This window comes from Leucoraja erinacea, chromosome 3, assembly GCF_028641065.1.
Source record: "Leucoraja erinacea ecotype New England chromosome 3, Leri_hhj_1, whole genome shotgun sequence".
Classification (NCBI taxonomy): domain Eukaryota; kingdom Metazoa; phylum Chordata; class Chondrichthyes; order Rajiformes; family Rajidae; genus Leucoraja; species Leucoraja erinaceus.
The window spans coordinates 73653180-73675670 of NC_073379.1; the positions used below are offsets into that span (position 1 = coordinate 73653180).

Genomic DNA, 22491 nt, shown 5'->3' on the forward strand with positions numbered 1-22491 from the left:
GTGCACATTGTCAGATTTAATCAAAGGCCATTTTAATACATTTTGGTTTTGCCATTTAGAAATTACAGCTGTGTTTTTACATAGTCACCCCGTTTCAGTGGACCACAATGTTTGGGACACAGGGCTTCCTTGGCGTTTGCAATTGCTCAGGTGTGTTTAATTGCCTCCTTAATTCAGGAATAAGAGAGCTCTCAGCACCTAGTCGTTCCTCCAGTCTTTCCATCACATTTGGAAACTTTTATTGCTGTTTATCAACATGAGGACCAAAGTTGTGCCCATGAAAGTCAAAGAAGCCATTATGAGTCTGAAAAACAAGAATAAAACTGACATCAGCCAAACCTTAGGTTTCCCAAAATCAACCATTGGAACATCATTAAGAAGAAAGAGAGCACTGGTGAGCTTACTACTTGCAAAGGGACTGACAGGCCAAGGAAGACCTACATAGCTGATGACAGAAGAATTCTCTCTATAATAAAGGAAAATCCCCAAACACCTGCCCGACAGATCAGAAACACTCTTCAGGAGTCGGGTGTGGATTTGTCAATGACCATTGTCCGCAGAAGACTTCATGAAAAGAAATACAGAAGCTACACTGCAAGATGTAAATCACTGGTTAGCCGCAAAAATAGGATGGCCAGGTTACAGTTTTCCAAGAAGTACTTAAAAGAGCAACCAGAGTTCTGGAAAAAGGTCTTGTGGACAGATGGGACGGAGATTAACTTATGATTGCAAGTGATGGCAAGAGCAAAGTATGGAGGAGATCGACCTAAGATCCAAAGGATCTGTCTTCACTAAGAAGGACACAAACAATCTTCCTGATACACTAGTAGACAGAGAATCTGGGGTGACGGAGGAACTGAAGGAAATCCATATTAGGCAGGAAATGGTGCTTGGTAGATTGAAGGCTGATAAATCCCCAGGGCCTGATGTCTGCATCCCAGACTAATTAAGGAAGTGGTTCTAGAAATCATGGACACATCTGTGATAATTTTCCAATATTCTATAGATTCAGGATCAGTTCCTGTGGATTGGAGGGTAGCTAATGTTATCCCACTTTTTAAGAAAGGCTGGAGAGAGAAAACGGAATTATAGGCCAGTTAGCCTGATGTCGGTGGTGGGGAAGATGCTGGAGTCAATTATAAAAGATGAAATAGCGGCACATTTGGAAAGCAGTAACAGGATCTGTCCGAGTCAGCATGGATTTACGAAGGGGAAATCATGCTTGACCAATCTTCTGTAATTTTTTGAGGATGTAACTAGAACAATGGACAAGGGAGAGCCAGTGGATGTCGTGTACCTGGACTTTCAGAAAGCATTAGATAAGGTCCCACATAGGAGATTAGTGGGCAAAATGAGGGCACATGGCATTGGGAGTAGAGTGCTGACATGGATAGAAAATTGGTTGGCAGACAGGAAACAGAGTAGGTAGTGACTAGTGGGGTACCGCAAGGCTCGGTGCTGGGACCACAGCTATTTACAATATACATCAATGATTTAGATGAATGGATTCAAAATAACATTAGCAAATTTGCAGATGATAGAAAGCTGGGTGGCAGTGTGAACTGTGAGGAGGTTGCTATGAGAATGCAGGGTGACCTGGACAGGTTGGGTGAGTGGGCAGATGCATGGCAGATGCAGTTTAATGTGGATAAATGTGAGGTTATCCACTTTGGTAGCAAAAACAGGAAGGCAGATTACTATCTAAATGGTGTCAAGTTGGGAAAAGGGGAAATACAACGGGATCTGGGGGGGGTCCTTGTTCATCAGCCAATGAAAGTAAGCATGCAGGTACAGTAGGCAGTGAAGAAAGTGAATGGCACGTTTGTCTTTATAACAAGAGTAGTTGAGTATAGGAGCAAAGAGGTCCTTCTGCAGTTGTATAGGGCCCTAGTTAGAGCACACCTGGAGTATTGTGTGCAGTTTTCGTCCCCTAATTTGAGGAAGGACATTCTTGCTATTGAGGGCGTGCAGCATAGGTTTATAAGGTTAATTCCCGGGATGGCGGGACTGTCATATGCTGAGAGAATGGAGCGGCTGGGCTTGTATACTCTGAAGAGTATGGAGGGAAGGCAGGTACGGGATACTGAGTTGGATGATCAGCCATGATCATATTGAATGGCGGTGCAGACTCGAAGGGCCGAATGGCCTACTCCTGCACCTATTTTCTATCTATGAGTTTAGAAGGATGAGAGGGTATCTTATTGAAACATATAAGATAATTAAGGGTTTGGACACGCTAGAGGCAGGAAACATGTTCCCGATGTTGGGGGAGTCCAGAACCAGTTTAAGAATAATGGGTAAGCCATTTAGAACTGAGACGAGGAAACACTTTTTCCTCACGGAGAGTTGTGAGTCTGTGGAATTCTCTTCCTCAGAGGGTGGTGGGGGCCGGTTCTCTGGATTTGTTCATGAGAGAGCTAGATAGGACTCTTAAAGATAGCAGAGTCAGGGGATATGGGGAGAAGGCAGGAACGGGGGGTTACTGATTGGGGATAATCAGCCATGATCACATTGAATGACGGTGCTCGCTCGAAGGGCCGAATGGCCTACTCCTGCATCTATTGTCTATTGTATCCTTTCCTGGTAAAGAGTTAGAAGTGTTCTCAAATATTAGAGGTCTGTTTAAGTTTTCGACAGATCTTAGCATTATAAAAAATTGGGAATTATTTTTTTTTTAACAACGAAGAGCCTATCTGATATTCAGGAAAGTATTTGACATTTTCAGTTCAGTTCAATTTATAAGGAGTTTCATTTTCTTTTTCATCAAAAATACTATTTCTTAAAAATACTGCCAGTTTTGCAGATGATGTGATTGTCAGTATGTATAACTCACTTATTTTCTTTTAATTGAAGGAGTATTTCTTTGATCCAGAAATTCTGACTGAGGGCAAGGGAGCTCCAAATGACAGATGCTGTAGAATTTGTGGTAAAATCGGACATTTTATGAAAGATTGTCCAATGCGGAGAGGGTAAGAGATAAACAATTTGTGTTGCTTTCCGTGGAGTTGATAAATGTGCCAATTTGCAGTGGAGTTTTTTTTCAGAATCCCAATTCGTGTTTTATTAACTATTTTTAAAATATATGTTAGAATGAGTGGCAGTCTATACAAATCAATGATTTGTCAGAAAAATGACGCTTTGGACTATCATGCTTCTGAAGTTGGTCCTGTCCACTGAAATATATATATTTTTTCATTTTAGGGAAAATATATAATGCTTGTCAACATATCGAGCTTCTGTAACTATTTTCTAGAAGAATTAATATATATAACAAATTTTTCTGTTTAAAGATATTTAATGTTTCTCTTCACTTTTTATGGTGATTATTTGCAAACATTTCAGTTAGCAACAGCAAAGAGAAACCGATCGAAACTAATTTAAAAAATATCATTCCCCACATGTGGACAAGTACAAGTTTCATGACCTCTGATTGTTCTGAGTAGGTAAATGGTTATTTACTTTAATCAGTCTGAAGAAGGGTTTTGGCCCGAAACGTTGCCTATTTCCATCACTCCATAGATGCTGCCTCACCCGCTGAGTTTCTCCAGCACTTTTGTCTACCTTCGATTTTCCATCATCTGCAGTTCCTTCTTAAACATTTACTTGAACAAGTTGTGTTGTAATGAATGGAATAATTTGTTAGGCCTCTGTTCTGGACAATTAAGAGTTAAATACATTATTGATGAATTGGAAGTGAGCATTGAATGTTGCAGATATATCATGTTTTTTTCACTCAAATCCCAAAAGTTTTTTTTTAATCCAAAAATGTCTTGTTCATTTTTTACTGATGCCTGCTTATTCTTTCCAGAATATCTTTTGAACTGAATTCAAATCTACCATGTCAAACTTGAATTTGTGTTTGCTGGATTAATCCAGGCCTCAACTTCTAGTACAGGAAACATAAAAAAACTATTCACCCATTTCCTATGTTAACTGACCGTTCTGATTCCCTGTCTCTATTCACGACTAAAAGTCCTGTTCCAAGCATCCTCAATAATCCCCAGTACCGACTCTGCCGACTATCAAGAAACTATTTACATGAATCCACTAATTTTACTTTATCTCACATTCCCATCAACAACAACAAAGAGAAACTGATTTAAACTTTTTTTTAAATTCATTCCCCACATGTGGACAAGAACAAGATTCATGCCCTCTATTGTTTTGAGGGGGCTTAAATTGTTCTTTATCAACATCCTCTATATACTCCCGTTCGCCTACATGCCAGGGACAATTTAAAGTGGCCAGTTAACCTATTGACCTGCACGTCTTTAGTCCATGGGAGGAACTCCTTGCAATCACAGAGAGAAAGTGCAAACTCCACACGCATAACATCGGTGGTCGGTATTGAACCCAGGATGCTAGAGCTGCAACTCTATTAGCTCTACCACCCAGATATTGTTTAGATATATTCCATATCTGTGACATCCTTTAAAAATCGGATACAAAACTGAGCCTTATTTAAGCTGCAGCCCAACCAGTGATTTTGCACTCAGTGCAAGAGAAAATCTGAATCTAAAATAGTGTAAGACCACGAGAATCTGGGGGCTCGAGTACACGAATCACAGAAATCTCTTGCGCAGACAAATAATGCCATAACAACAGCACTAGAAGGATAGAATTGAAATATGGAAAGGTTGTATTTGTTGAATCTTGAAGAGACCATATTTAAAGTGCTCTGTAGATAAAGTCAGCCATATTACCAACAGGATCTAAAGATACAAGATAGGAAGTCATGGAAGAGAAGCTATCTAAATGTCCTTATGTATTTATAGAAGATACTTATGAGGAAGGATAAATAGCTTGGATCTTTTCTGAATACAGTAGACTTTTCCTTGTTGTATTGGAGGAAGTTAAATGAAGGTACAGCATTATTAATGAAAGAGTAGAGAAGTGAGTAAAATAAAATTTGAATGAAAATTTTTGAAGGGATCATCAATCAACCATTTCCAATTTTTTGTACTGCAGCTCTGCAAGTTTCTTCTTTTGAGTATTCATTTGAAAATGTTTTCTCTGTGTGCATCCACCATCATTTCAAATATTTGTTTTAGGGGGAAACTAATATTTTCTCTTAGCTCATTCATTTGCTGTTAGCTAAATGTGTTATTCTCTGGTTACTGACCTTTTCATCAGTAGGAATGTGTAGGAAGGAACTGTAGATGCTGGTTTAAACCAATAACAGACACAAAAATCTGGAGTAACTCAGCGGGACAGCAGCATCTCTGGAGAGAAGGAATGGGTGACGTTTCGGGTTGAGACCCTTCGCCAGACATTTTGTGTCTTTTCATCAGTAGGAACTGTTTTGCTTCTTGCTAGAACCTTATAATCTGGTTTCTGTTAGTAGTTGTTAATCTTTGCATTGCTCGAAGATAAAAGACTGGCTTACCACCGATTCTGTAAAAATATCATGCTTGCATTTGAAAGGATTCAATTGCCAAAAATAATTGTTTCCTTATGTTTTTTAATATTAGCAACAAAGCAAGGCAGCGGCATAATATCGATGATTTTCAAACTCAATATGAAAAATGCATGGAAAAGGGAAGAAGGATTATTGAGATAGATTCTTCAAAAAAAGAAGTGCCGAAGCCACAACGGCAAGGTTTAAAAGATGCTCCAGTACTAGAAGGAGAGTCATATCCAGAGGTTCGAACACCGAGGAAGTCAAAGGACGATAGAGCAGCAAATGAAATGCTCAGGGACAGAACTCCCAGGCAGTATCCAGAACAAAGGAAGAAGCAAGACGAGAGAGATAAACGTTGCTTTATCTGCGGGAAGGAAGGCCACATCAAAAAAGAATGTCCTCGATACAAAGGTGCAGTGTGATATTAAGGTTGATTTTTAGCTGTTATTATTTGATATTGATTAATTCAAATAGCTTTCTTTGCATTGCGGTTGTGTAATAAGGGCTAATTGACCAGCATGTTAACACACTAACGGTACTTTCTCTTGGTACTAACTCATCTGTTAGATGAGTTAGTACAAAGTCATGGTTATTTACTCGCCTGAATGATATATGATTTAAGAAGGGAACTCAGTTCCTCCTGTTGCTCTTGTCCTTGGTGGGGGGTACACTGGTTTGTGAGATGGTGTGGAAGAAGCCATTAGTAAAGTTCATCTTGTACACATCAGCCATGCATTAACGGTGGAAATAAATAATTAATAGGGGCTGATGGTTGGTGTCAAGTTCGATGGATATTGTTGGAGCTGTTTTCCTTCAGGCTAGTTTTCAATTACATTCCTGGTTTATAGCATTGGGACTGTGGAACTATTTTCAGGAGTCAGGAGATGAGTTATAGAGTTCTATAACACAGAAACATGCCCTTTGACCCAGGTTATCCATGCCAACCAAGATATCGATCTGAGCTGATACCAATTGTCTGCGCTTGGCCCATACGCTCTAATGTTTTCTATCTATGTACCTGTACAAATGCCTTCGAAACATTGTATTTGTACTCAACGCTAAAGCTTTCTCTGGCAGCTCATTCCATACACTCACTACCCTCAGTATGAAAATATTGATCCTCTGGTCCCTTTTAAATCTTCCCCCTTTCACCACAAATCTGCCCGTCTAGTTTTAGACTCTCCTGCACTGGGAAAAAGACAATAGTCATTCCCTCATGGTTCAGTTCAGTCTATTGTTACGTGTACTGAGGTATAGTGAAAAGTTTTTGTTGCTTGCTAACCAGTCAGCGGAAAGACAATACATGATTACAAACAAGCCATTTAGTGTATGGATACGTGATAACCCCTCAACAACTTAAATTCCAGGGGAAAAGCCACAACCTATCCAGCCTCTCCTAACTCAAGGCCTCCGATCCTGGTAACAACTGTGTGAATCTTTTCTGCACTGTTTCCCGCTTAATGTCATCGTTCCTATAACTGGGTGACTAGAACTACCTACAATACCTCCAAATGTGGTCTCACCGACGACTTGTACAGTTGCAACATAACATCCCAACACCTGTTTTCAGTGCAGTGACCGATGAAGGAAAGTGTACAAAATGCTTTTTATACCACTCTGTCTACCTTTGTCGCCACATTCAGGGAACTATATACAGTGCCCTCCATAATGTTTGGGGCAAAGAGCCATCCTTTATTTATTTGCCTCTGTACTCCACAATTTGAGATTTGTAATAGAAAAAAATCACATATGGTTAAAGTGTGCATAGTCAGATTTAAAAAAGGGCAATTTTTATACATTTTGGTTTCACCATGTAGAAATTACAGCAGTGTTTATACATAGTCCCCCCCATTTCAGGGCACCATAAAGTTTGGGATACAGCAATGTCATGTAAATGAAAGTAGTTATGTTTAGTATTTTGTTGCTTATCCTTTGCATGCAATGACTGTTTGAAGTCTGCGATTCATTGACATCACCAGTTGCTGGATGTCTTCTCTGGTGATGCTCTGCCCGGCCTGCATTGCAGCCATCTTTAGTTTAAGTCTGAAGAAGGGTCTCAACCCGAAATGTCGCCAATTCCTTCTCTCCATAGATGCTGCCTCACCCGCTGAGTTTCTCCACCATTTTTTGTCTACCTTTAGCTTATGAGTCAACCCATCACTTATCCTGTGGATAAAAGACTTTCTGCAGGACCTGCCTCAGCATGTGGTGGTAAATGGTTTTAAATCCAAGAACATGATTTTAAACACTGGTATCCCCCAGGGTTGTGTCTTATCACCGATTGTATTTTCCATCTACACAAACAACATAACAAACAATAACGGTGACATTTCCCTTTTTAAGTATGCAGACGATATGGCCCTGGTGGCCCACATCAAGGATCACACTTCTCTGGCTGCCTACTATCAACAGGTCAACACCCTGATGCTGTGTATCAAAGAGAGCTCTCTGGAGCTTAACATCTCCAAGACCAAGGAGCTGTGTTGTGGGGGGAGGCAAACATCTTCCCCCCAACCTCTCTTTGAACCTCTGAGGCTGAATGGGCAGACAGTTGAGCAGGTAGAGGCCTTTAGATACCTGGGCACAGAGATTGACACCCGCCTGTCCTTCTCCCAGCACACAGACTCTGTGTACAAGAAGGCACAGCAACGCCTGTTCCTGCTGAGGAAACTCAGGAGCTTTGATGTCGGACAGGACATTTTAACAGCTGTCTATAAATCACTTATAGAATCTGTCCTCACCTTTAACATCACATCCTGGTTCACCCTCACCTCTGTCAAAGACAAATCAAAGCTTTCCCGGATCATCAATCAGGCAAGCAAAATAACTGGCAAAACTCAAAATCAATTATCAGTACACACCCAGGCAGTTAAAAGGAAAGCCAATCTCATTACACAGGATCCCACCCACCCCCTGCACAAGTCTTTCCAACTTCTGCCATCAGGCCGCCAATATAAAGTCCCCCTATCCAAGAAAAACATCCACAAAAACTCATTCATACCCATTGCCATAAACAGCTTAAATAAAAAATGAACAATGGACAAATTAACCCTGACGCATTGTCACTTTACACGTATCCACAATTTTTATCTTGTCTATTTTTACAGTTTTTAATTTTTATATTTGCTTTTAAGATCGATACACACTGTGTGTGCTCGCAGAAATCTGTGTTGTATGACTGCTTATCAGTACATTGTCCTGTCTGTATGTTGAGCCACGTCAAAGAAGATTTTCTGTTACGACAGACAAAGTTTTCTGAATCTGAATCTAAAAGAATGTTTGTTTTGGGGGCGAGTCCCCTTCAGTTTTCTCTTCAACATATAAAAGGCATGCTCAGATCAGGTGATTGACTTGGCATCTCAAGAAATTACCATTTTTTAGCTTTGAAAAACTCCTTTGTTGCTTTAGCAGTATGTTTGGGATCATTGTCTTGCTGTTGAATGAACCGCCGGCCAATGAGTTTTGAGGCATTTGTTTGAACTTGAGCAGATAGGATGTTTCTAAATGTATCTTGTATCTCTTGTATACACTTCGGAATTCATTATGCTATCACCATCAGCAGTTCTATCATCAATTAAGATAAGTGAGCCAGTACCTTCAGCAGCCAGACATGCCCAGGCCATTTCACAGATGAGGTGGTATGGTTTGGATCTTGGGCAGTTCCTCCTCTCCTCCATACTTTGCTCTTGCCATCACTCTGATATGTTAATAAAAACATTTTTCCAGAACTGTGGTTGCTCTTTTAAGTACTTCTTGGTAAACTGTAACCTGGCCATCCTATTTTGCGGCTAACCAGTGGTTTGCATCTTGCAGTGTAGCCTCTGTATTTCTGTTTATGAAATCTTCTGTGGACAGTAGTCATTGACAAATCCATACCTGACTCCTGAAGAGTGTTTCTGATCTGTCGGACAGGTGTTGGGGTGGGGGGGGGGGGGGGGGGGGGGGTCTTTATTATAGAGAGAATTCTCCTGTCATCAGCTGTGGAGGTCTTCCTTGGCCTGTCAGTCCCTTTGTGATTAGTAAGCTCACCAATGCTCTCTTTCTTCTCAATGATGTTCCAAACAGTTGATTTTGGTAAGCCTAAGGTTTGGCTGATGTCTCTGACAGTTTTATTCTTGTTTCTCAATCTCAAAATGGCTTATTTGACTTTCATTGACACAACTTTGGTCCTCGTGTTGATAAACAGCAATAAAAGTTTCCAAAGGTGATAGAAAGACTGGAGGAAAGACTAGGTGCTGAGAGCTCTCTTATACCCGTATTAAGGAAGCAAATAAACACATCTGAGCAATTGCAAACGCATGTGAAGCCATGTGTCCCAAACATTATGGTGCCCTGAAATGGGGGGGGACTATGTATAAAGACAGCAGTAATTTCCACATGGTGAAACCAAAATATATAAACATGGCCTTTAATAAATTCTGACAATGTGCACTTTAACTACTTCTGATTTTTTTTCTATTACAAATCTCAAATTGTGGAGTATAGAGGCAAATAAATAAATGATGGGTCTTTATCCCAAACATTATGGAGGGCACTGTGCCTGCAACCCTAAGTATCCCTATAAAACAATACTCTTTGGAGCCCTACCATTTACTTTGTAAGTCCTGCCTAGTTTAACTTTTGGAAGACATTAGGGCTGCTGCATGGAAAGGATAATAAGCAAAAATGGCTGAATGCTATATATATGTCAGATTTATTTTCTCAAAGAGTATTGATGAATCAAATTCCTTAATTTTGCAATAACCTGGTAGTTTCAGGGTCACTTTCACTGATGCTGTAGTGATTTAATTCCATATTTATTTAATTAACAATACAGATTCCCTGGCAGTCATGAGAAATTTGAATGAATATCTCATTATTAGTGATTCCACTGATTGCTAGTTCAGCAAGATAACCACAAGACTGCTGCATCAATGCGATTTGGTAAGAATGCAGTATAAGTCAATAGACAATAGGTGCAGGAGTAGGCCATACAGCCCTTCGAGTCAGTACCGCCATTCAATGTGATCATGGCTGATCATCCCCAATCAGTACCTCGTTCCTGCCTTCTCCCCATATCCCCTGACTCCGCTATTTTTAAGAGCCCTGTCTAGCTCTCTCTTGAAAGCATCCAGAGAACCTGCCTCCACCGCCCTCTGAGGCAGAGAATTCCACAGACTCGCCACTCTGTTTCATCGTCTCTGTTCTAAATGGCTTACTCCTTATTCTTAAACTGTGGCCCCTGGTTCTGGACTCCCCTAACCGGGAACATGTTTCCTGCCTCTAGTGTGTCCAAACCCTTAACAATCTTATATGTTTCAATGTGATACCCTCTCATCCTTCTAAACTCCAGAGTGTAGAAGCCCAGCTGCTCCATTCTCTCAGCATATGACAGTCCCGCCATCCCGGGAATTATCCTTGTAACCCTACGCTGCACTCTCTCAATAGCAAGAATGTCATTCCTCAAATTAGGGGATGAAAACTGCACACAATATTCCAGGTGTGGTCTCACTAGGGCTCTGTACAACTACAGAAGGACATCTTTGCTCCTATATTCGATTCCTCTTGTTATCAAGGCCAACATGCCATTCGCTTTCTTCACTGCCTGCTGTACCTGCATGCGCATTTTCATAGACTGATGTACAAGGACCCCAGATCCCGTTGTACTTCCCCTTTCCCCAACTTGACGCCATTTAGATAGTAATCTGCCTTCCTGTTTTTGCTACCAAAGTGGACAACCTCACATTTATCCGCATTAAACTTCATCTGCCATGCATCTGCCCACTCCCCCAACCTGTCCAAGTCATCCTGCATTCTCATAGATGAACTACACTGTGATATTCATTTCTAAATTTATAGATTACACCTCAACTTTTTCTATCTAATTAATGGTGATGAATCTACATAAGTTATTCATAATGGAAGGCTTAGCTACTAAGTTAACCGAATGTTAGAAAACTTGTCACTGGTGTTTCTACTGCCGATGCATGTGGCTATTTATAGCACTGTGGTAATTCGCTTCAAGGTGGGTCACTGTATTTCTGGAGCAAATGACGCTGCCTCAATGGTATTGGCAGCATTGCCACTCGGCTTATTTGAAACAGTTTTACAACTTATTTAGAGTAATTTCTCTTTGGTCTCGTGGTTATTAATTAATGGGGGAAAGTTCCATTCATGACTTGCTTTTAATGATGCCGTTTCCAAGAACTATTGTCATTGTATTTGACTGATGAATTGTTTGTTCTGCTTTGCTGTAGGAGAAAAAAGTGCTGAAATTGCTGCATGGGCATCCTCCTCAACATTCAACATTGGGAATGAGAACACCAAAGGAAATGTGGTAAGGGACAGAACAAATGCTGGGTAATGGATTAACTACAGAAAAATGAAGTTGTCTTTTAACACCAAATAATTTTGTGTTCAAAATACCAACTTAAGGAGTGTGATTGTGTTATTGTTTTTTGTTATTTTTTAATCCGTTTTAAAGTTTGTTTTGTAGGTCTTTTTAGTCTTTTTTATGTGGGGGGAGGGGGAAACTGTTTTCTTAGTCACTTCCTGGTCGAGGATGCGACTATTCTCTGAGCCGCATCTTCGCCCCCCCTCCTCGCGGCCCTCCACCTGGATTGGCGTGGCTTTTCCTGCCGGACACCGGCCAGAGCCTCAGCTTCAGCAGCGGCGGCGCAGCACTGAATTGCACCGCGGAGCGAGCGATGCCTCACCGGGGTCGCCGTGTTGGAGCTCCAGAGTGCTGGGACTGCCGACTTTGACACCGTGGAGCTGTGGTCTGCGAAGCTTCCAGCCGCTGGCGGCGCTGACTTTCCAGCCGTGCGCGGCGACTGCTGAGGCTTCAAATAGGCCTCGACCATGGGTGAACTGAGGAAGAGGACTGAACTTCCCTCCAAGTGGGAAACGGTGATTCCACTGTGGTGGGATGTTTTTTATGTTTTATGTTAAATCTGTGTTGTGTTTATCTTATTTGTGTGCTGCATAGTACTCAAATTTCACTGCACCAATTGGTGTATGTGACAATAATTGTCCTTTGAGTGATGAAGCTTAGAAAGTAAACATGACTGTCCATTAACTTGTGTTTTTGTAACCTCATTGCAGAAGAAGAAAAGACAGCGGGGAAATTCCCAATCAGGTTAGGACATTTTTTTTGTTAATAAATAAAGTGCAACAAAATATGTAATAGCATTGTATCGAACTTAAAAATTTGACATGCTCTGCATTGTTAAATACATAGTATGGTACCCAATATAATGAGCGTTGCCATCTTCTGTTCCAAAATTGCCCAATGCTCCACGATGATCATTGGTTGGGGGTGTGTAATTCATTGGTGGCTGTTCTTCATTGACAAACATTTTCTTTAGCAAAGATAGATACAAAAAGCTGAAGTAACTCAGCAGGACAGGCAACATCTCTGGAGAGAAGGAATGGGTACCGTTTAGGGTCGAGACCCTTCTTCAGCCTGGTTAGGGATATGGGAAACGAGAGATGTAGACGGTGATGTGGAGAGATAAAGAACAATGAATGAAATATATGCAAAAAAGTAACGATGATAAAGGAAACGGGCCATTGTAAGCTGTTTGTAGGGTTTCTTTAGCAATTCATGCTTCTATAATTTCAATATGTTGTCCAAAAAGTATAATGTAAGAAAACGTGAAATTGTCTATTATGGAAGGAAAAATAATAAAGCACTTTATCTAAACAGTTAGATATTGTAGAACTCTGATATGCAGAAAGATTTGGGTATCCTAGTTCCAGATTTGTGAAAGGTGAATATGTAGATGCAATAGGTATATTAAGTTAACTTAATACAATAGTGATGCCTTGTGTACGGCATGTTGATCAGACCACACCTAGTATACTGTATGCAATAAGAGAAAAATACAAGTGCAGAATATACAAGAGTACAGCTTTATAATGTTAGTTACAGAGAAAGTGCAAATAAGAAAAGTACAAGACAGTGGGAAATAAACCTCTTGAATCTGACAGTACTCTAGCCTTCCTATTACTCAACGAACCAGGTCTTCTCACAAGATGTTCTCCACCATGGATGTAAGCCTGCAGCTTCTTTCATTTCCTAGGTTGCATGTATGTCTCATACATGAATTCTATCTCCTATTCCCAAGACACTATTCCCACTAAATTCTTCTCAGGATATGGACGGCACGTCCAAAACCATCCATCATGGACCCTTCAATCGTGTGGCTTGCAAGGGCATATCAGAGAGAATTTAAAAGTCAACCACCATGTCTGGTCAGAAATCCACTCAAGTGGTTGACTCTTACCTGAAAATGGGGAGAAGATAGGAAAAAGGAAGAGGAGGAGCCCGAGGGCTGAGGGAGAGCTGAGAAGGGGAGGAGACAGCAAGGGCTACCGGAAATTGGTGAATTCAATGTTTATGCCACTAGGGTGCAGACTGCCCAAGCGGAATATGAGGTGCTGTTCCTCCAATTACTGGTGGTGCTCACTCTGGCCATGGAGGAGGCCCTGGACAGAGAGGTCTGATTCGGAATGGGAGGGGGAGTTGAAGTGCTGAGCCACCGGGAGATCAGGTCGGTTAATGTGGACCGAGCTGAGGTGTTCGACGAAACGATCGCCCTACGTTTGGTCTCACCAATGTAGATCAGCTGACATCTAGAGCAGCGGATGCAATAGATGAGGTTGGAGGATTAGGCTGTGGGCCGAGCATCAAAAATGTGTCTAGAAATCAGTTTTCGTGACCCAAGTCACCAAACTACATGAAATTCTCCACAGATTTAGATGAAATATAATTGAGAGGGAAGTCATAACTCGTCGTTGCTGAAAGCTGCACATTAATTAATTAAACTAATTAGAAAATGAGAGCGGAAAAAGTAAGCGCCATCTAGTGGCCAATGCCCATATTACATGATGGGCAGCATATTTCCGTATTGCAGTCCATTGAAACTATATATCATTATACCTATATATATTCCAGATAGTAATATAGGTATAATAATATAATATATATATAATAATAATATAACTATTATCTATTCCAGATAGTAATATATATATATTCCAGATAGTAATATAGGTATAATAATATATATTATTATACCTATATATATTCCAGATAGTAATATAGGTATAGTAATATAATATATTATTATACCTATATATATTCCAGATAGATATATTCCTCCGTTTTCCTGGAAGCGGCTGCTACGGACGGCACTATGTACACCCCCCCCCCCTCCCTCCCCCGCCTGCGGAGAAGATCCGCGGCTCCGCGTTCGCGAATCGGACGCTTTTTTATTGAGACCGCGGCTTCACTATGTTAAATACATAGGCCGCGCGGTCTCTTTTCAGTTAATGGTCATGTCAGATTTCTCTGCATTTATTTTTTTCCCTTTCCCAACTCTGATATTTAAAAAGTCTTAAACCTGAAATGTTAACTTTGTACTCTTTCTATAGATATTGCCTGACCTTTTGTGTTTCCAGGATTTTCTGTTTCACTTCACCTTGTATGTTTTTTTTGTGTGTACATTAAAGATGCTATGTTACGTAAGTTATTGTTATGTTCACATGATGTACTTTAAGAGAATTGATAACGAGACCTTTGACAGTATTAATATGGCAAAACACCTGACATCAGAAAGCAGAATTAGCGTACTACTGAGCTTAGTGGGTGGCGCGACGACGTTGCAGCGGTCTCTGCAGTCCGCCTGTCTTTTTTTGGTCCCGTTGAGTGTAGTTTGTAGTGGTTTTTTAAATTGTTTTCAACTGTGTATGGGTGGGGGGGGGAAACTTTTAAATCTCTTCCCTGCACCAGAGACCCGACCTTTTCCCTGTCGGGTCTCCATTGTCGTTTGGGCCTAGCACCGTGGAGCGGCCTCCAACTGGAACGACCTGGGGGCTGGCCGACCACGGAGCGTGGAGCGCTGCTGTGGCCCAACTCTGGAGCTTCGGAGGCTCCAGCTGCAAGCTCGATGGATGGTAACATCGGGAGCTCGCGGGTCCCTGGTGGGAGACCGTTTTTCGGAGCTCCCGCAACGGCAACTTCTCCCGCCCGAGTTGCGGGGTTGAGGGTGACCCCGAACGGGGCCTTACATTGCCCGGCGCGGCTTTTAACTGCCGCGGGACTCCAACACCAAGACCCGGGGCGCGGCCTTGCATAGCTTAATGGCCGTGGGACTTGCCATCGCCCGCCGGGGGCTTTGACATCAGGAGAATAATGGAGAGCAGGGGAGAGACAAGACTTTGCCTTCCATCCCAGTGAGGAGGAGATTCACTGTGATGGATGTTTGTGTAAATTGTGTTGGTGTGTGTCTTGGTTCTTTTCTTGTTGTATGACTGCAGAAACCAAATTTCGTTTGAACTTCATTTTAGGTTCAAATGACAATAAACGGTATTGTATTTTGTTTAAAATGCCCATTATTCCTGGATGTATATTTTTGACAGTGTAACTCTGGCTCTGGTTTGCCAGCCTGACTGGACAGCTGTAACTGCAGTTTGAGTTGTGCTTTTCTTTCACTCGGCTGAAATGCCCACATTTATATTTCAGAATTTTTATTTTAAAAGTTTGTAACCTACATCCTTCCACACCTACCTTGTCCATGTACATTGGTTGTACTCTGGTGACAATGTACCCATTCTTCATTCAGCACCACTACTAGATTTTCCTTAGGATAAGTTTTCTTGCAATTTTTGTGTATGTTATATTTCTATTAAAAGTAAATTTATTTTCAGGTGTCGGTAGTAAAGTCTCAGCAAATTCAACTCAGGGAAGATCTCCACAGAAAAAGATGCAATCAGAAGGAATCTGAAAGGATGCTGAAAAAAATGATTAATTGTATTTCAGTTTGATAATAAACTGTCACCTTTGTGCAAATCCTCCTCAATTCTCCCTCAGTTAAGGCAGCCTAGTAAATGTTTTATGCTTGTTCTTGAAAGAATAGTATGATTTTATGTTCCATGAAATGTTGTCTCACAGGGGTCCCTGATCTTACTGAGTTTAAATGATTTTAATTAGAACGTGTTCCGTGTTTAAAATACTTTGTTGTGATATTAAGCATAAATTTTGTGTATTTTAATTTTTGATTGACCTAATGCCTTGTGTAAATCAACTTTACTAATCATTGTTCAAATGAAATAGATAAGGTGGCACCTTAACTGTAAAATTATTTAGGCGCAATTAATGTAATAGCATAGTTCAGGTAAATATGCATTTTATTCCATGGAAAACATTAAATTTTCAACATTTTATTTTGTTTTTCTTTTGGTGTGCCATATTTGCATATCTAAGTAAGGGGGAAGGAGGGAGAGTTTATACAAAAAGTCATTTTGGTACATTTATAAAAACACAAATATCACAACTCAATCGTTCTTTAATTGCAATGGATTTGCAAAACAGAATAAGTGCTTCATTGATATTGTTAATAAACAATCTTGCTCATTTAGCAGGACCAAATTGATAGATTCCCATTTATTCAGCTTGAAATTAGAGCCAAAAATAAACAATTTGAATTATTGTATCAGTGATATTTTTGTGTTGTTGGATTGGGGGGAGAGGGGCGGGGAATATTGTCTGAAGAAAGCTACACAGTGACATGTTTTGTGTAATCCACTGAAGTAGTATATCAGAAAAAAAGGAATCTTGAATGCTTGAAACTGTTTGATTGTGATATTTGTGATTTGTTGCTTTTGAATAGATATGTTTTTGAGGATTTGCTGCTTTAATTACCGAGATGTTTTAAACAATGATGGTTGTATAAAGAAAATGTGGACAAGTACCTTGTATTTGTACATATGTGGTAAATGTACATTCAAAATCTCAACTGCTGTGCGTAAAGTCTTGTGAGAAAAAATAAAATTCTTAGAAAAATTTAAACTCAGAATTTCTGAAAGAAAAGATGAGGTGTAACCTTGAATTTGATTCACTTTTGTCATAAGCATGATTATTTAAACTATAATGAACAGTTTATGCACAAACAAATTATTTCTAGAATAAATACTCTACTAAAGGGGAAAAAAGTATTTCCATATAAATTCCCTGCAGTGATCAGACACCATTGACTCCACATCCCGACTCTTAAAAACTGTCAGTTTCACTGCAGCTGGCCATTGAAACTGACAACCAATCGCTTCTATTGAAGCTTTTACAAAGATACTCCATTAAACAATTTTTTAGCTTGCTGTAACAAATATAAGCATAGCTATTAAAAACTTTTTAAATCCTGCAAGGAAAAATAACTTTTGTTATTGCAAGTTTGAAATTCTAGCTCCTAATCCCATTTTCCCATTGACACAATATATTTATAATGTGATATTCCATAACAAGGTTACATCAGAACACATCAGTATAACTAGGTATCAATGCAGAGCATGATACATTATTTCTCTGAGATCAATGTTCTGAGCCCTGTTCTTCAAGATAATCCTGTGGTCCTTCTATCTGTCCCTCACCCTGTCTCCCACCCACAGGAAAAACATAATTATTTGCTTATTCATAATAGCTAAACTATCTCATTCATACAGCCTGTGTATCTCAAGACCAGCAAGGGTTCACACCCCAAAAAAATATTTATCTTTCTCCTTCACATGTGTTGTTGGATAATTAATTTATATTCTTGACAAACTTTCTTGACAAAAGTTTACACGTTTTAAAACTGGTTTCATTTGTTTAGGTTTTTATATTTCCTAAATACAAAAGTTATTACAAAAGCACATGAGTATGATGTTGAATACACAAATTTTAGCACATTTTTTTTGATACACAATATAAATAATTTAACCAAATACAAATATGGTAATTGTAAAATTAATAAAAACTAGCACAATAAAATTTTACTCGTTGCTGTTCATTTATCCCTAATTCATCACACCACAAACTTCAAATACACACTGGATTTTATACAGCATGGAAACAGGACTTTCACATATTGACCACCCTTCGTGTGCAAAAAAAATTAGCTACTTTGATTTCTATTAAATCTTTCCCCTCTTACCTATGCCCTCTATTTCTAGATTCCCCAAACCTGGGTGAAGTGTGTGTGTATTCACCCTATCTATGCCCCTCATTATGTTATACACCTCTAAAAGATCACTCCTCAGTCTAAGGAATACATTCCTAGCTTGCCTAATCTCTCCCTCACTCAGTCCCTGGAATCCTGGTATATCTTTTCTGCACTCTCTGGCTTCTAGCATATTTGCCATAAGAAAACCAAAACTGAATGTAATACCCCAAATATGGCTTCAGACATCTTGTACAACTGCAACATAATATATCCCAACCTATATTCAATGCCCTTACTGATAAAGGCCAGCATGCCAAAAGTCTTCACCACTGTGCCAACCTGTGACCACTTTCAGGTACTATACTTGGGTAATCCTTAGTCCCTCTGTTCTATAACTTCCCAGAGCCCATTCACTGTGAATGTTCTATCCTAGTTTGATTTCCAAAATGCAACACCCCACACTTGTCTGAATTCTTAGCTGTAATACTTGATCATCTTCACTTTCTATGTACTTCAATATCTGCAAATTGACTATCCATACCTGGTACATTTTCATCCAAATCCTTGACAGGGATCACTAATTAGCTTAGGTTAAATTACTGTTGAAACGGGATGAAAAATATCAAACAATATAGCACAGAAACAGGCCCTCAGCACACAATGTCAGGGCCTAACGTGATGCCTTAAACTGATCCTTCTGCCTCAGACTCCATATCCATGTGCCCATCCAAAAAAACACTTCAATGCAACTATTGTATCTGCAGCTACCTCCACCTACGTAGTTAGCGTAAAAAAAAAACTTGCCCGACACATCTCATTTAAATTTTCTCCCATGGACAAAACTATGGGAAAAAGATTCTGACTATGCCTCTCAATTTTATAAAATTCTATTAGGTCTCCCCTCAACCTTCGATGTTCCAGAGAAAATAATCCCAGTTTGTCCATCTCTCCTTACAGCGAATGCCATCTGATTCAGAGTGTCCTTGTAAACCTCTTCTGCACCTTCTACAAAATCTCCTTCCTGCACTGGGTTGATGGGAACTACAGCACAATACTACAAATGTGACTGAACAAAAGCTATTATAAAACTGCAATACGTCTTCCTGATACTTGTACTCAATGCCCTGACCTATAAAGGCAAGCATACTATATGTCTTTACCACACTATCTACTTGTGTACTTTCAGGAAGTTATGGACTTGGACCATAAGATTTTTAAAATACTTGCCATTAATGTATACTCTCCCTTTACATTCAACCTCCCAAAGTACCACCCCTTACATCTGCCTGGATAAAATTTCGTCTGTTATTTCTCCCCCCATATCTTTAACTGATCCATAACCCGCTGCATCCTTTGACAGCCTTCCTCATGGTCTGAAACCACAATTTTTGATGTTTGCAAACCTACCAAGCAGCCCATGTACATTTTCACTTAATTAATTTATATATCACCAACACCAGAGGTCCTGGCACTTGATCCCTGCAGAATGCCACTGGTCATAGACCTTCATCTAGAATTACACCTTTCCACCACTGCTATTGAGGGAGTGCAGCGTAGGTTCGCCAGGTTAATTTCCAGGATGGCGGGACTGACGCATGATGAAAGAATGGGTCGACTGGGATTGTATTCGCTGGAATTTAGAAGGATGAGAGGGAATCTTATAGAAACATATACAGTGCCCTCCATAATGTTTGGGGCAAAAACCCATCAACTCCACAATTTGAGATTTGTAATAGAAAAAAATCACATGTGGTTAAAGTGCGCATTGTCAGATTTTATTAAAGGGTATTTTTATACATTTTGGTTTCACCATGAAGAAATTACAGCTGTGTTTTATACATAGTCCCCCCCCCCCCCCCCCCCCCCCCCCCCCCCCCCCCCCATTTCAGGGAACCACAATGTTTGGGACACATGGCTTCACAGGCGTTTGTAATTGCGCAGGTGTGGTTAAATGCCTCCTTAATGCAGGTACGAGAGCTCTCAGCACCTATTCTTTCCATCACCTTTGGAAACTTTTATTGCTGTTTTATCAACATGAGGACCAAAGTTGTGCCAATGAAAGTCAAACAAGCCATTATGAGACTGAGAAAGAAGAATAAAACTGTTAGAGACATCAGCCAAACCTTAGGCTTACCAAAATCATGTTAGGAACATCATTAAAAAAAACAAGAGCACTGGTGAGCTAACTAATCGCACAGGGACTGACAGGCCAAGGAAGACCTCCACAGCTGATGACAGAATTCTCTCTATAATAAGGAAAAATCCCCAAACACCTGTCCGACAGATCAGAACACTCTTCAGGAGTCAGGTGTGGATTTGTCAATGGTCACTGTCCGCAGAAGACTTCATGAACAGAAATACAGAGGTGACACTGCAAGATGCAAACTACTGGTTAGCTGCAAAAATAGGATGGCCAGGTTATAGTTTGCCAAGAAGTACTTAAAAGAGCAACCAGTTCTGAAAAAAAGGTATTGTGGACAAATGAGATGAAGATTAACTTATATCAGAGTTATGGCAAGAGCAAAGTAAGGAGGAGAGAAGGATCTGCACAATATCCAAAGATTACCAACTCATCTGTGAAACACGACAGTGGGCGTGTTAAGGCCTGGGCATGTATGGCTGCTGAAGGTACTGGTTCAGTTATTTTCATTGATGATACAACTGCTGATGGTAGTAGCATAATGAATTCTGAAGTGTACAGACACATCCTATATGCTAAAGTTCAAACAAATGCCTCAAAACTCATTGGTCGGCGGTTCATTCTACAGCAAGCCAATGATCCCAAACATACTGCTAAAACAAAGGAGTTTATCAAAGCTAAAAAATGGTTAATTCATGAGTGGCTAAACCCAATCTGAATCCAATTGAGCATGCCTTTTATATGCTGAAGAGAAAACTGGGGGACTAGCCCCCAAAACAAGCATAAGCTAAAGATGGCTGCAATACAGACCTGGCAGAGCATCACCAGAGAAGATACCCAGCAACTGGCGATGCCCATGAATCACAGACTTCAAGCAGTCATTGCATGCAAAGAATATGCAACAAAATACTAAACAGGACTACTAGACGCTAGCTCAAGCGGCTGAATGATCTACTCCTGCACCTATTTTCTATGTTTCTATACCCTCTGTCTTCTATAGTTTGACTAAACTAAGTCACTGTGGATCCTGTGCATCAATCACCTTCATTCGTTCTAAAGTGTGTATGACCTGCCCTGGACAAATCTATGCTGATTGTCCCTAAATACTGATGGGAAATGATTTATCAGTCGTATTAATGGTATCCTGAGCTTGAAAACAAGTGTAATAATGCCTCTAAACTCAAAGAGTATGTGCCTTCACCTAATCTACTCCCCTCATGGTGTAATATACTTCTATAAGATTAATCGTCATCCTCTTGCGCTCCAAGGAATGGAGCCCTAGCCTGTCCAACCTCTCCCTATCGGGGCGGCAGTGCTGCAGCGCTTGAGACCAGGGTTCGATCCCGACTACGGGTGCTGTCTGTCCAGAGTTTGTACGTTCTCCCCGTGACTTGCGGGGGTTTTCTCCGGGAGCTCTGATTCCTTCCCACGCTCCAAAGAGGTACAGGTTTGTAGGTTATAGGAAGGAACTGCTAATGCTGGTTTAAACCGAAGATGGACGCGAAATGCTGAAGTAACTCAGTGGGACAGGCAGCATCTCTGGATAGAAGGAATCTGCCTGTCCCGTTGAGTTACTTCAGCATTTGGTGTCTATCTCAGGTTTGTAGGTTAATTGGCTTCGGTAAACATTGTAAATTGTCCCGATTGTGTAGGATATTAGTGTACGGGATCGCTGGTCGATGTAGGTCGACTCCGTGCCTTTTTCCGCACTGTATTTCTAAACTAAAGAATTCACCTTATCTATAGCCCGCATAGTGTTGTATATACACCTCGATAAGATTACTCTTCGGCCTCTTGAGCTCCAAGAAATAAAGTCCTCGCCTGCCCAACCTCTTGATTTGAGTCTTGATCAAGTCGTGGCAAGACTTGCGTTCCTGCGAACGTGGGTATCGGTAACTTTACGTTTAAGCGGCGCCGAGTCTGCGGAGCGGCGGCGATCCAGGTCCAGGTCCAGATCCAGGTCCAGTCCGTGTCCGTGTCCGTGTCCGTCC

General features: G+C 40.6%; 1 protein-coding gene and 1 long non-coding RNA gene across 3 annotated transcripts in view; one reads left to right on the forward strand and one right to left on the reverse strand.

The window, feature by feature from the left end:
• LOC129695726 (terminal uridylyltransferase 7-like) overlaps window positions 1-18189 on the forward strand; it is a 97086-nt gene extending 78897 nt beyond the window's left edge. Inside the window, exons 25-29 of one of the 2 annotated variants that reach the window (XM_055632932.1) lie at window positions 2854-2969; window positions 5472-5812; window positions 11638-11717; window positions 12485-12518; window positions 16094-18187. In XM_055632932.1, the coding sequence (XP_055488907.1) occupies window positions 2854-2969; window positions 5472-5812; window positions 11638-11717; window positions 12485-12518; window positions 16094-16170 (648 nt within the window). In that variant the 3' untranslated portion in view covers window positions 16171-18187. Of the gene's footprint in view, window positions 1-2853; window positions 2970-5471; window positions 5813-11637; window positions 11718-12484; window positions 12519-16093 lie in introns of both variants that reach the window. The other variant, XM_055632931.1, reaches the window with a different exon arrangement.
• Window positions 1-22491, reverse strand: part of LOC129695732 (uncharacterized) — a 23615-nt gene continuing 1124 nt past the window's right edge. The window contains exon 2 of the long non-coding RNA XR_008723219.1: window positions 1-304. This is a non-coding gene — a long non-coding RNA (uncharacterized LOC129695732). The remainder of the gene's footprint in view (window positions 305-22491) is intronic.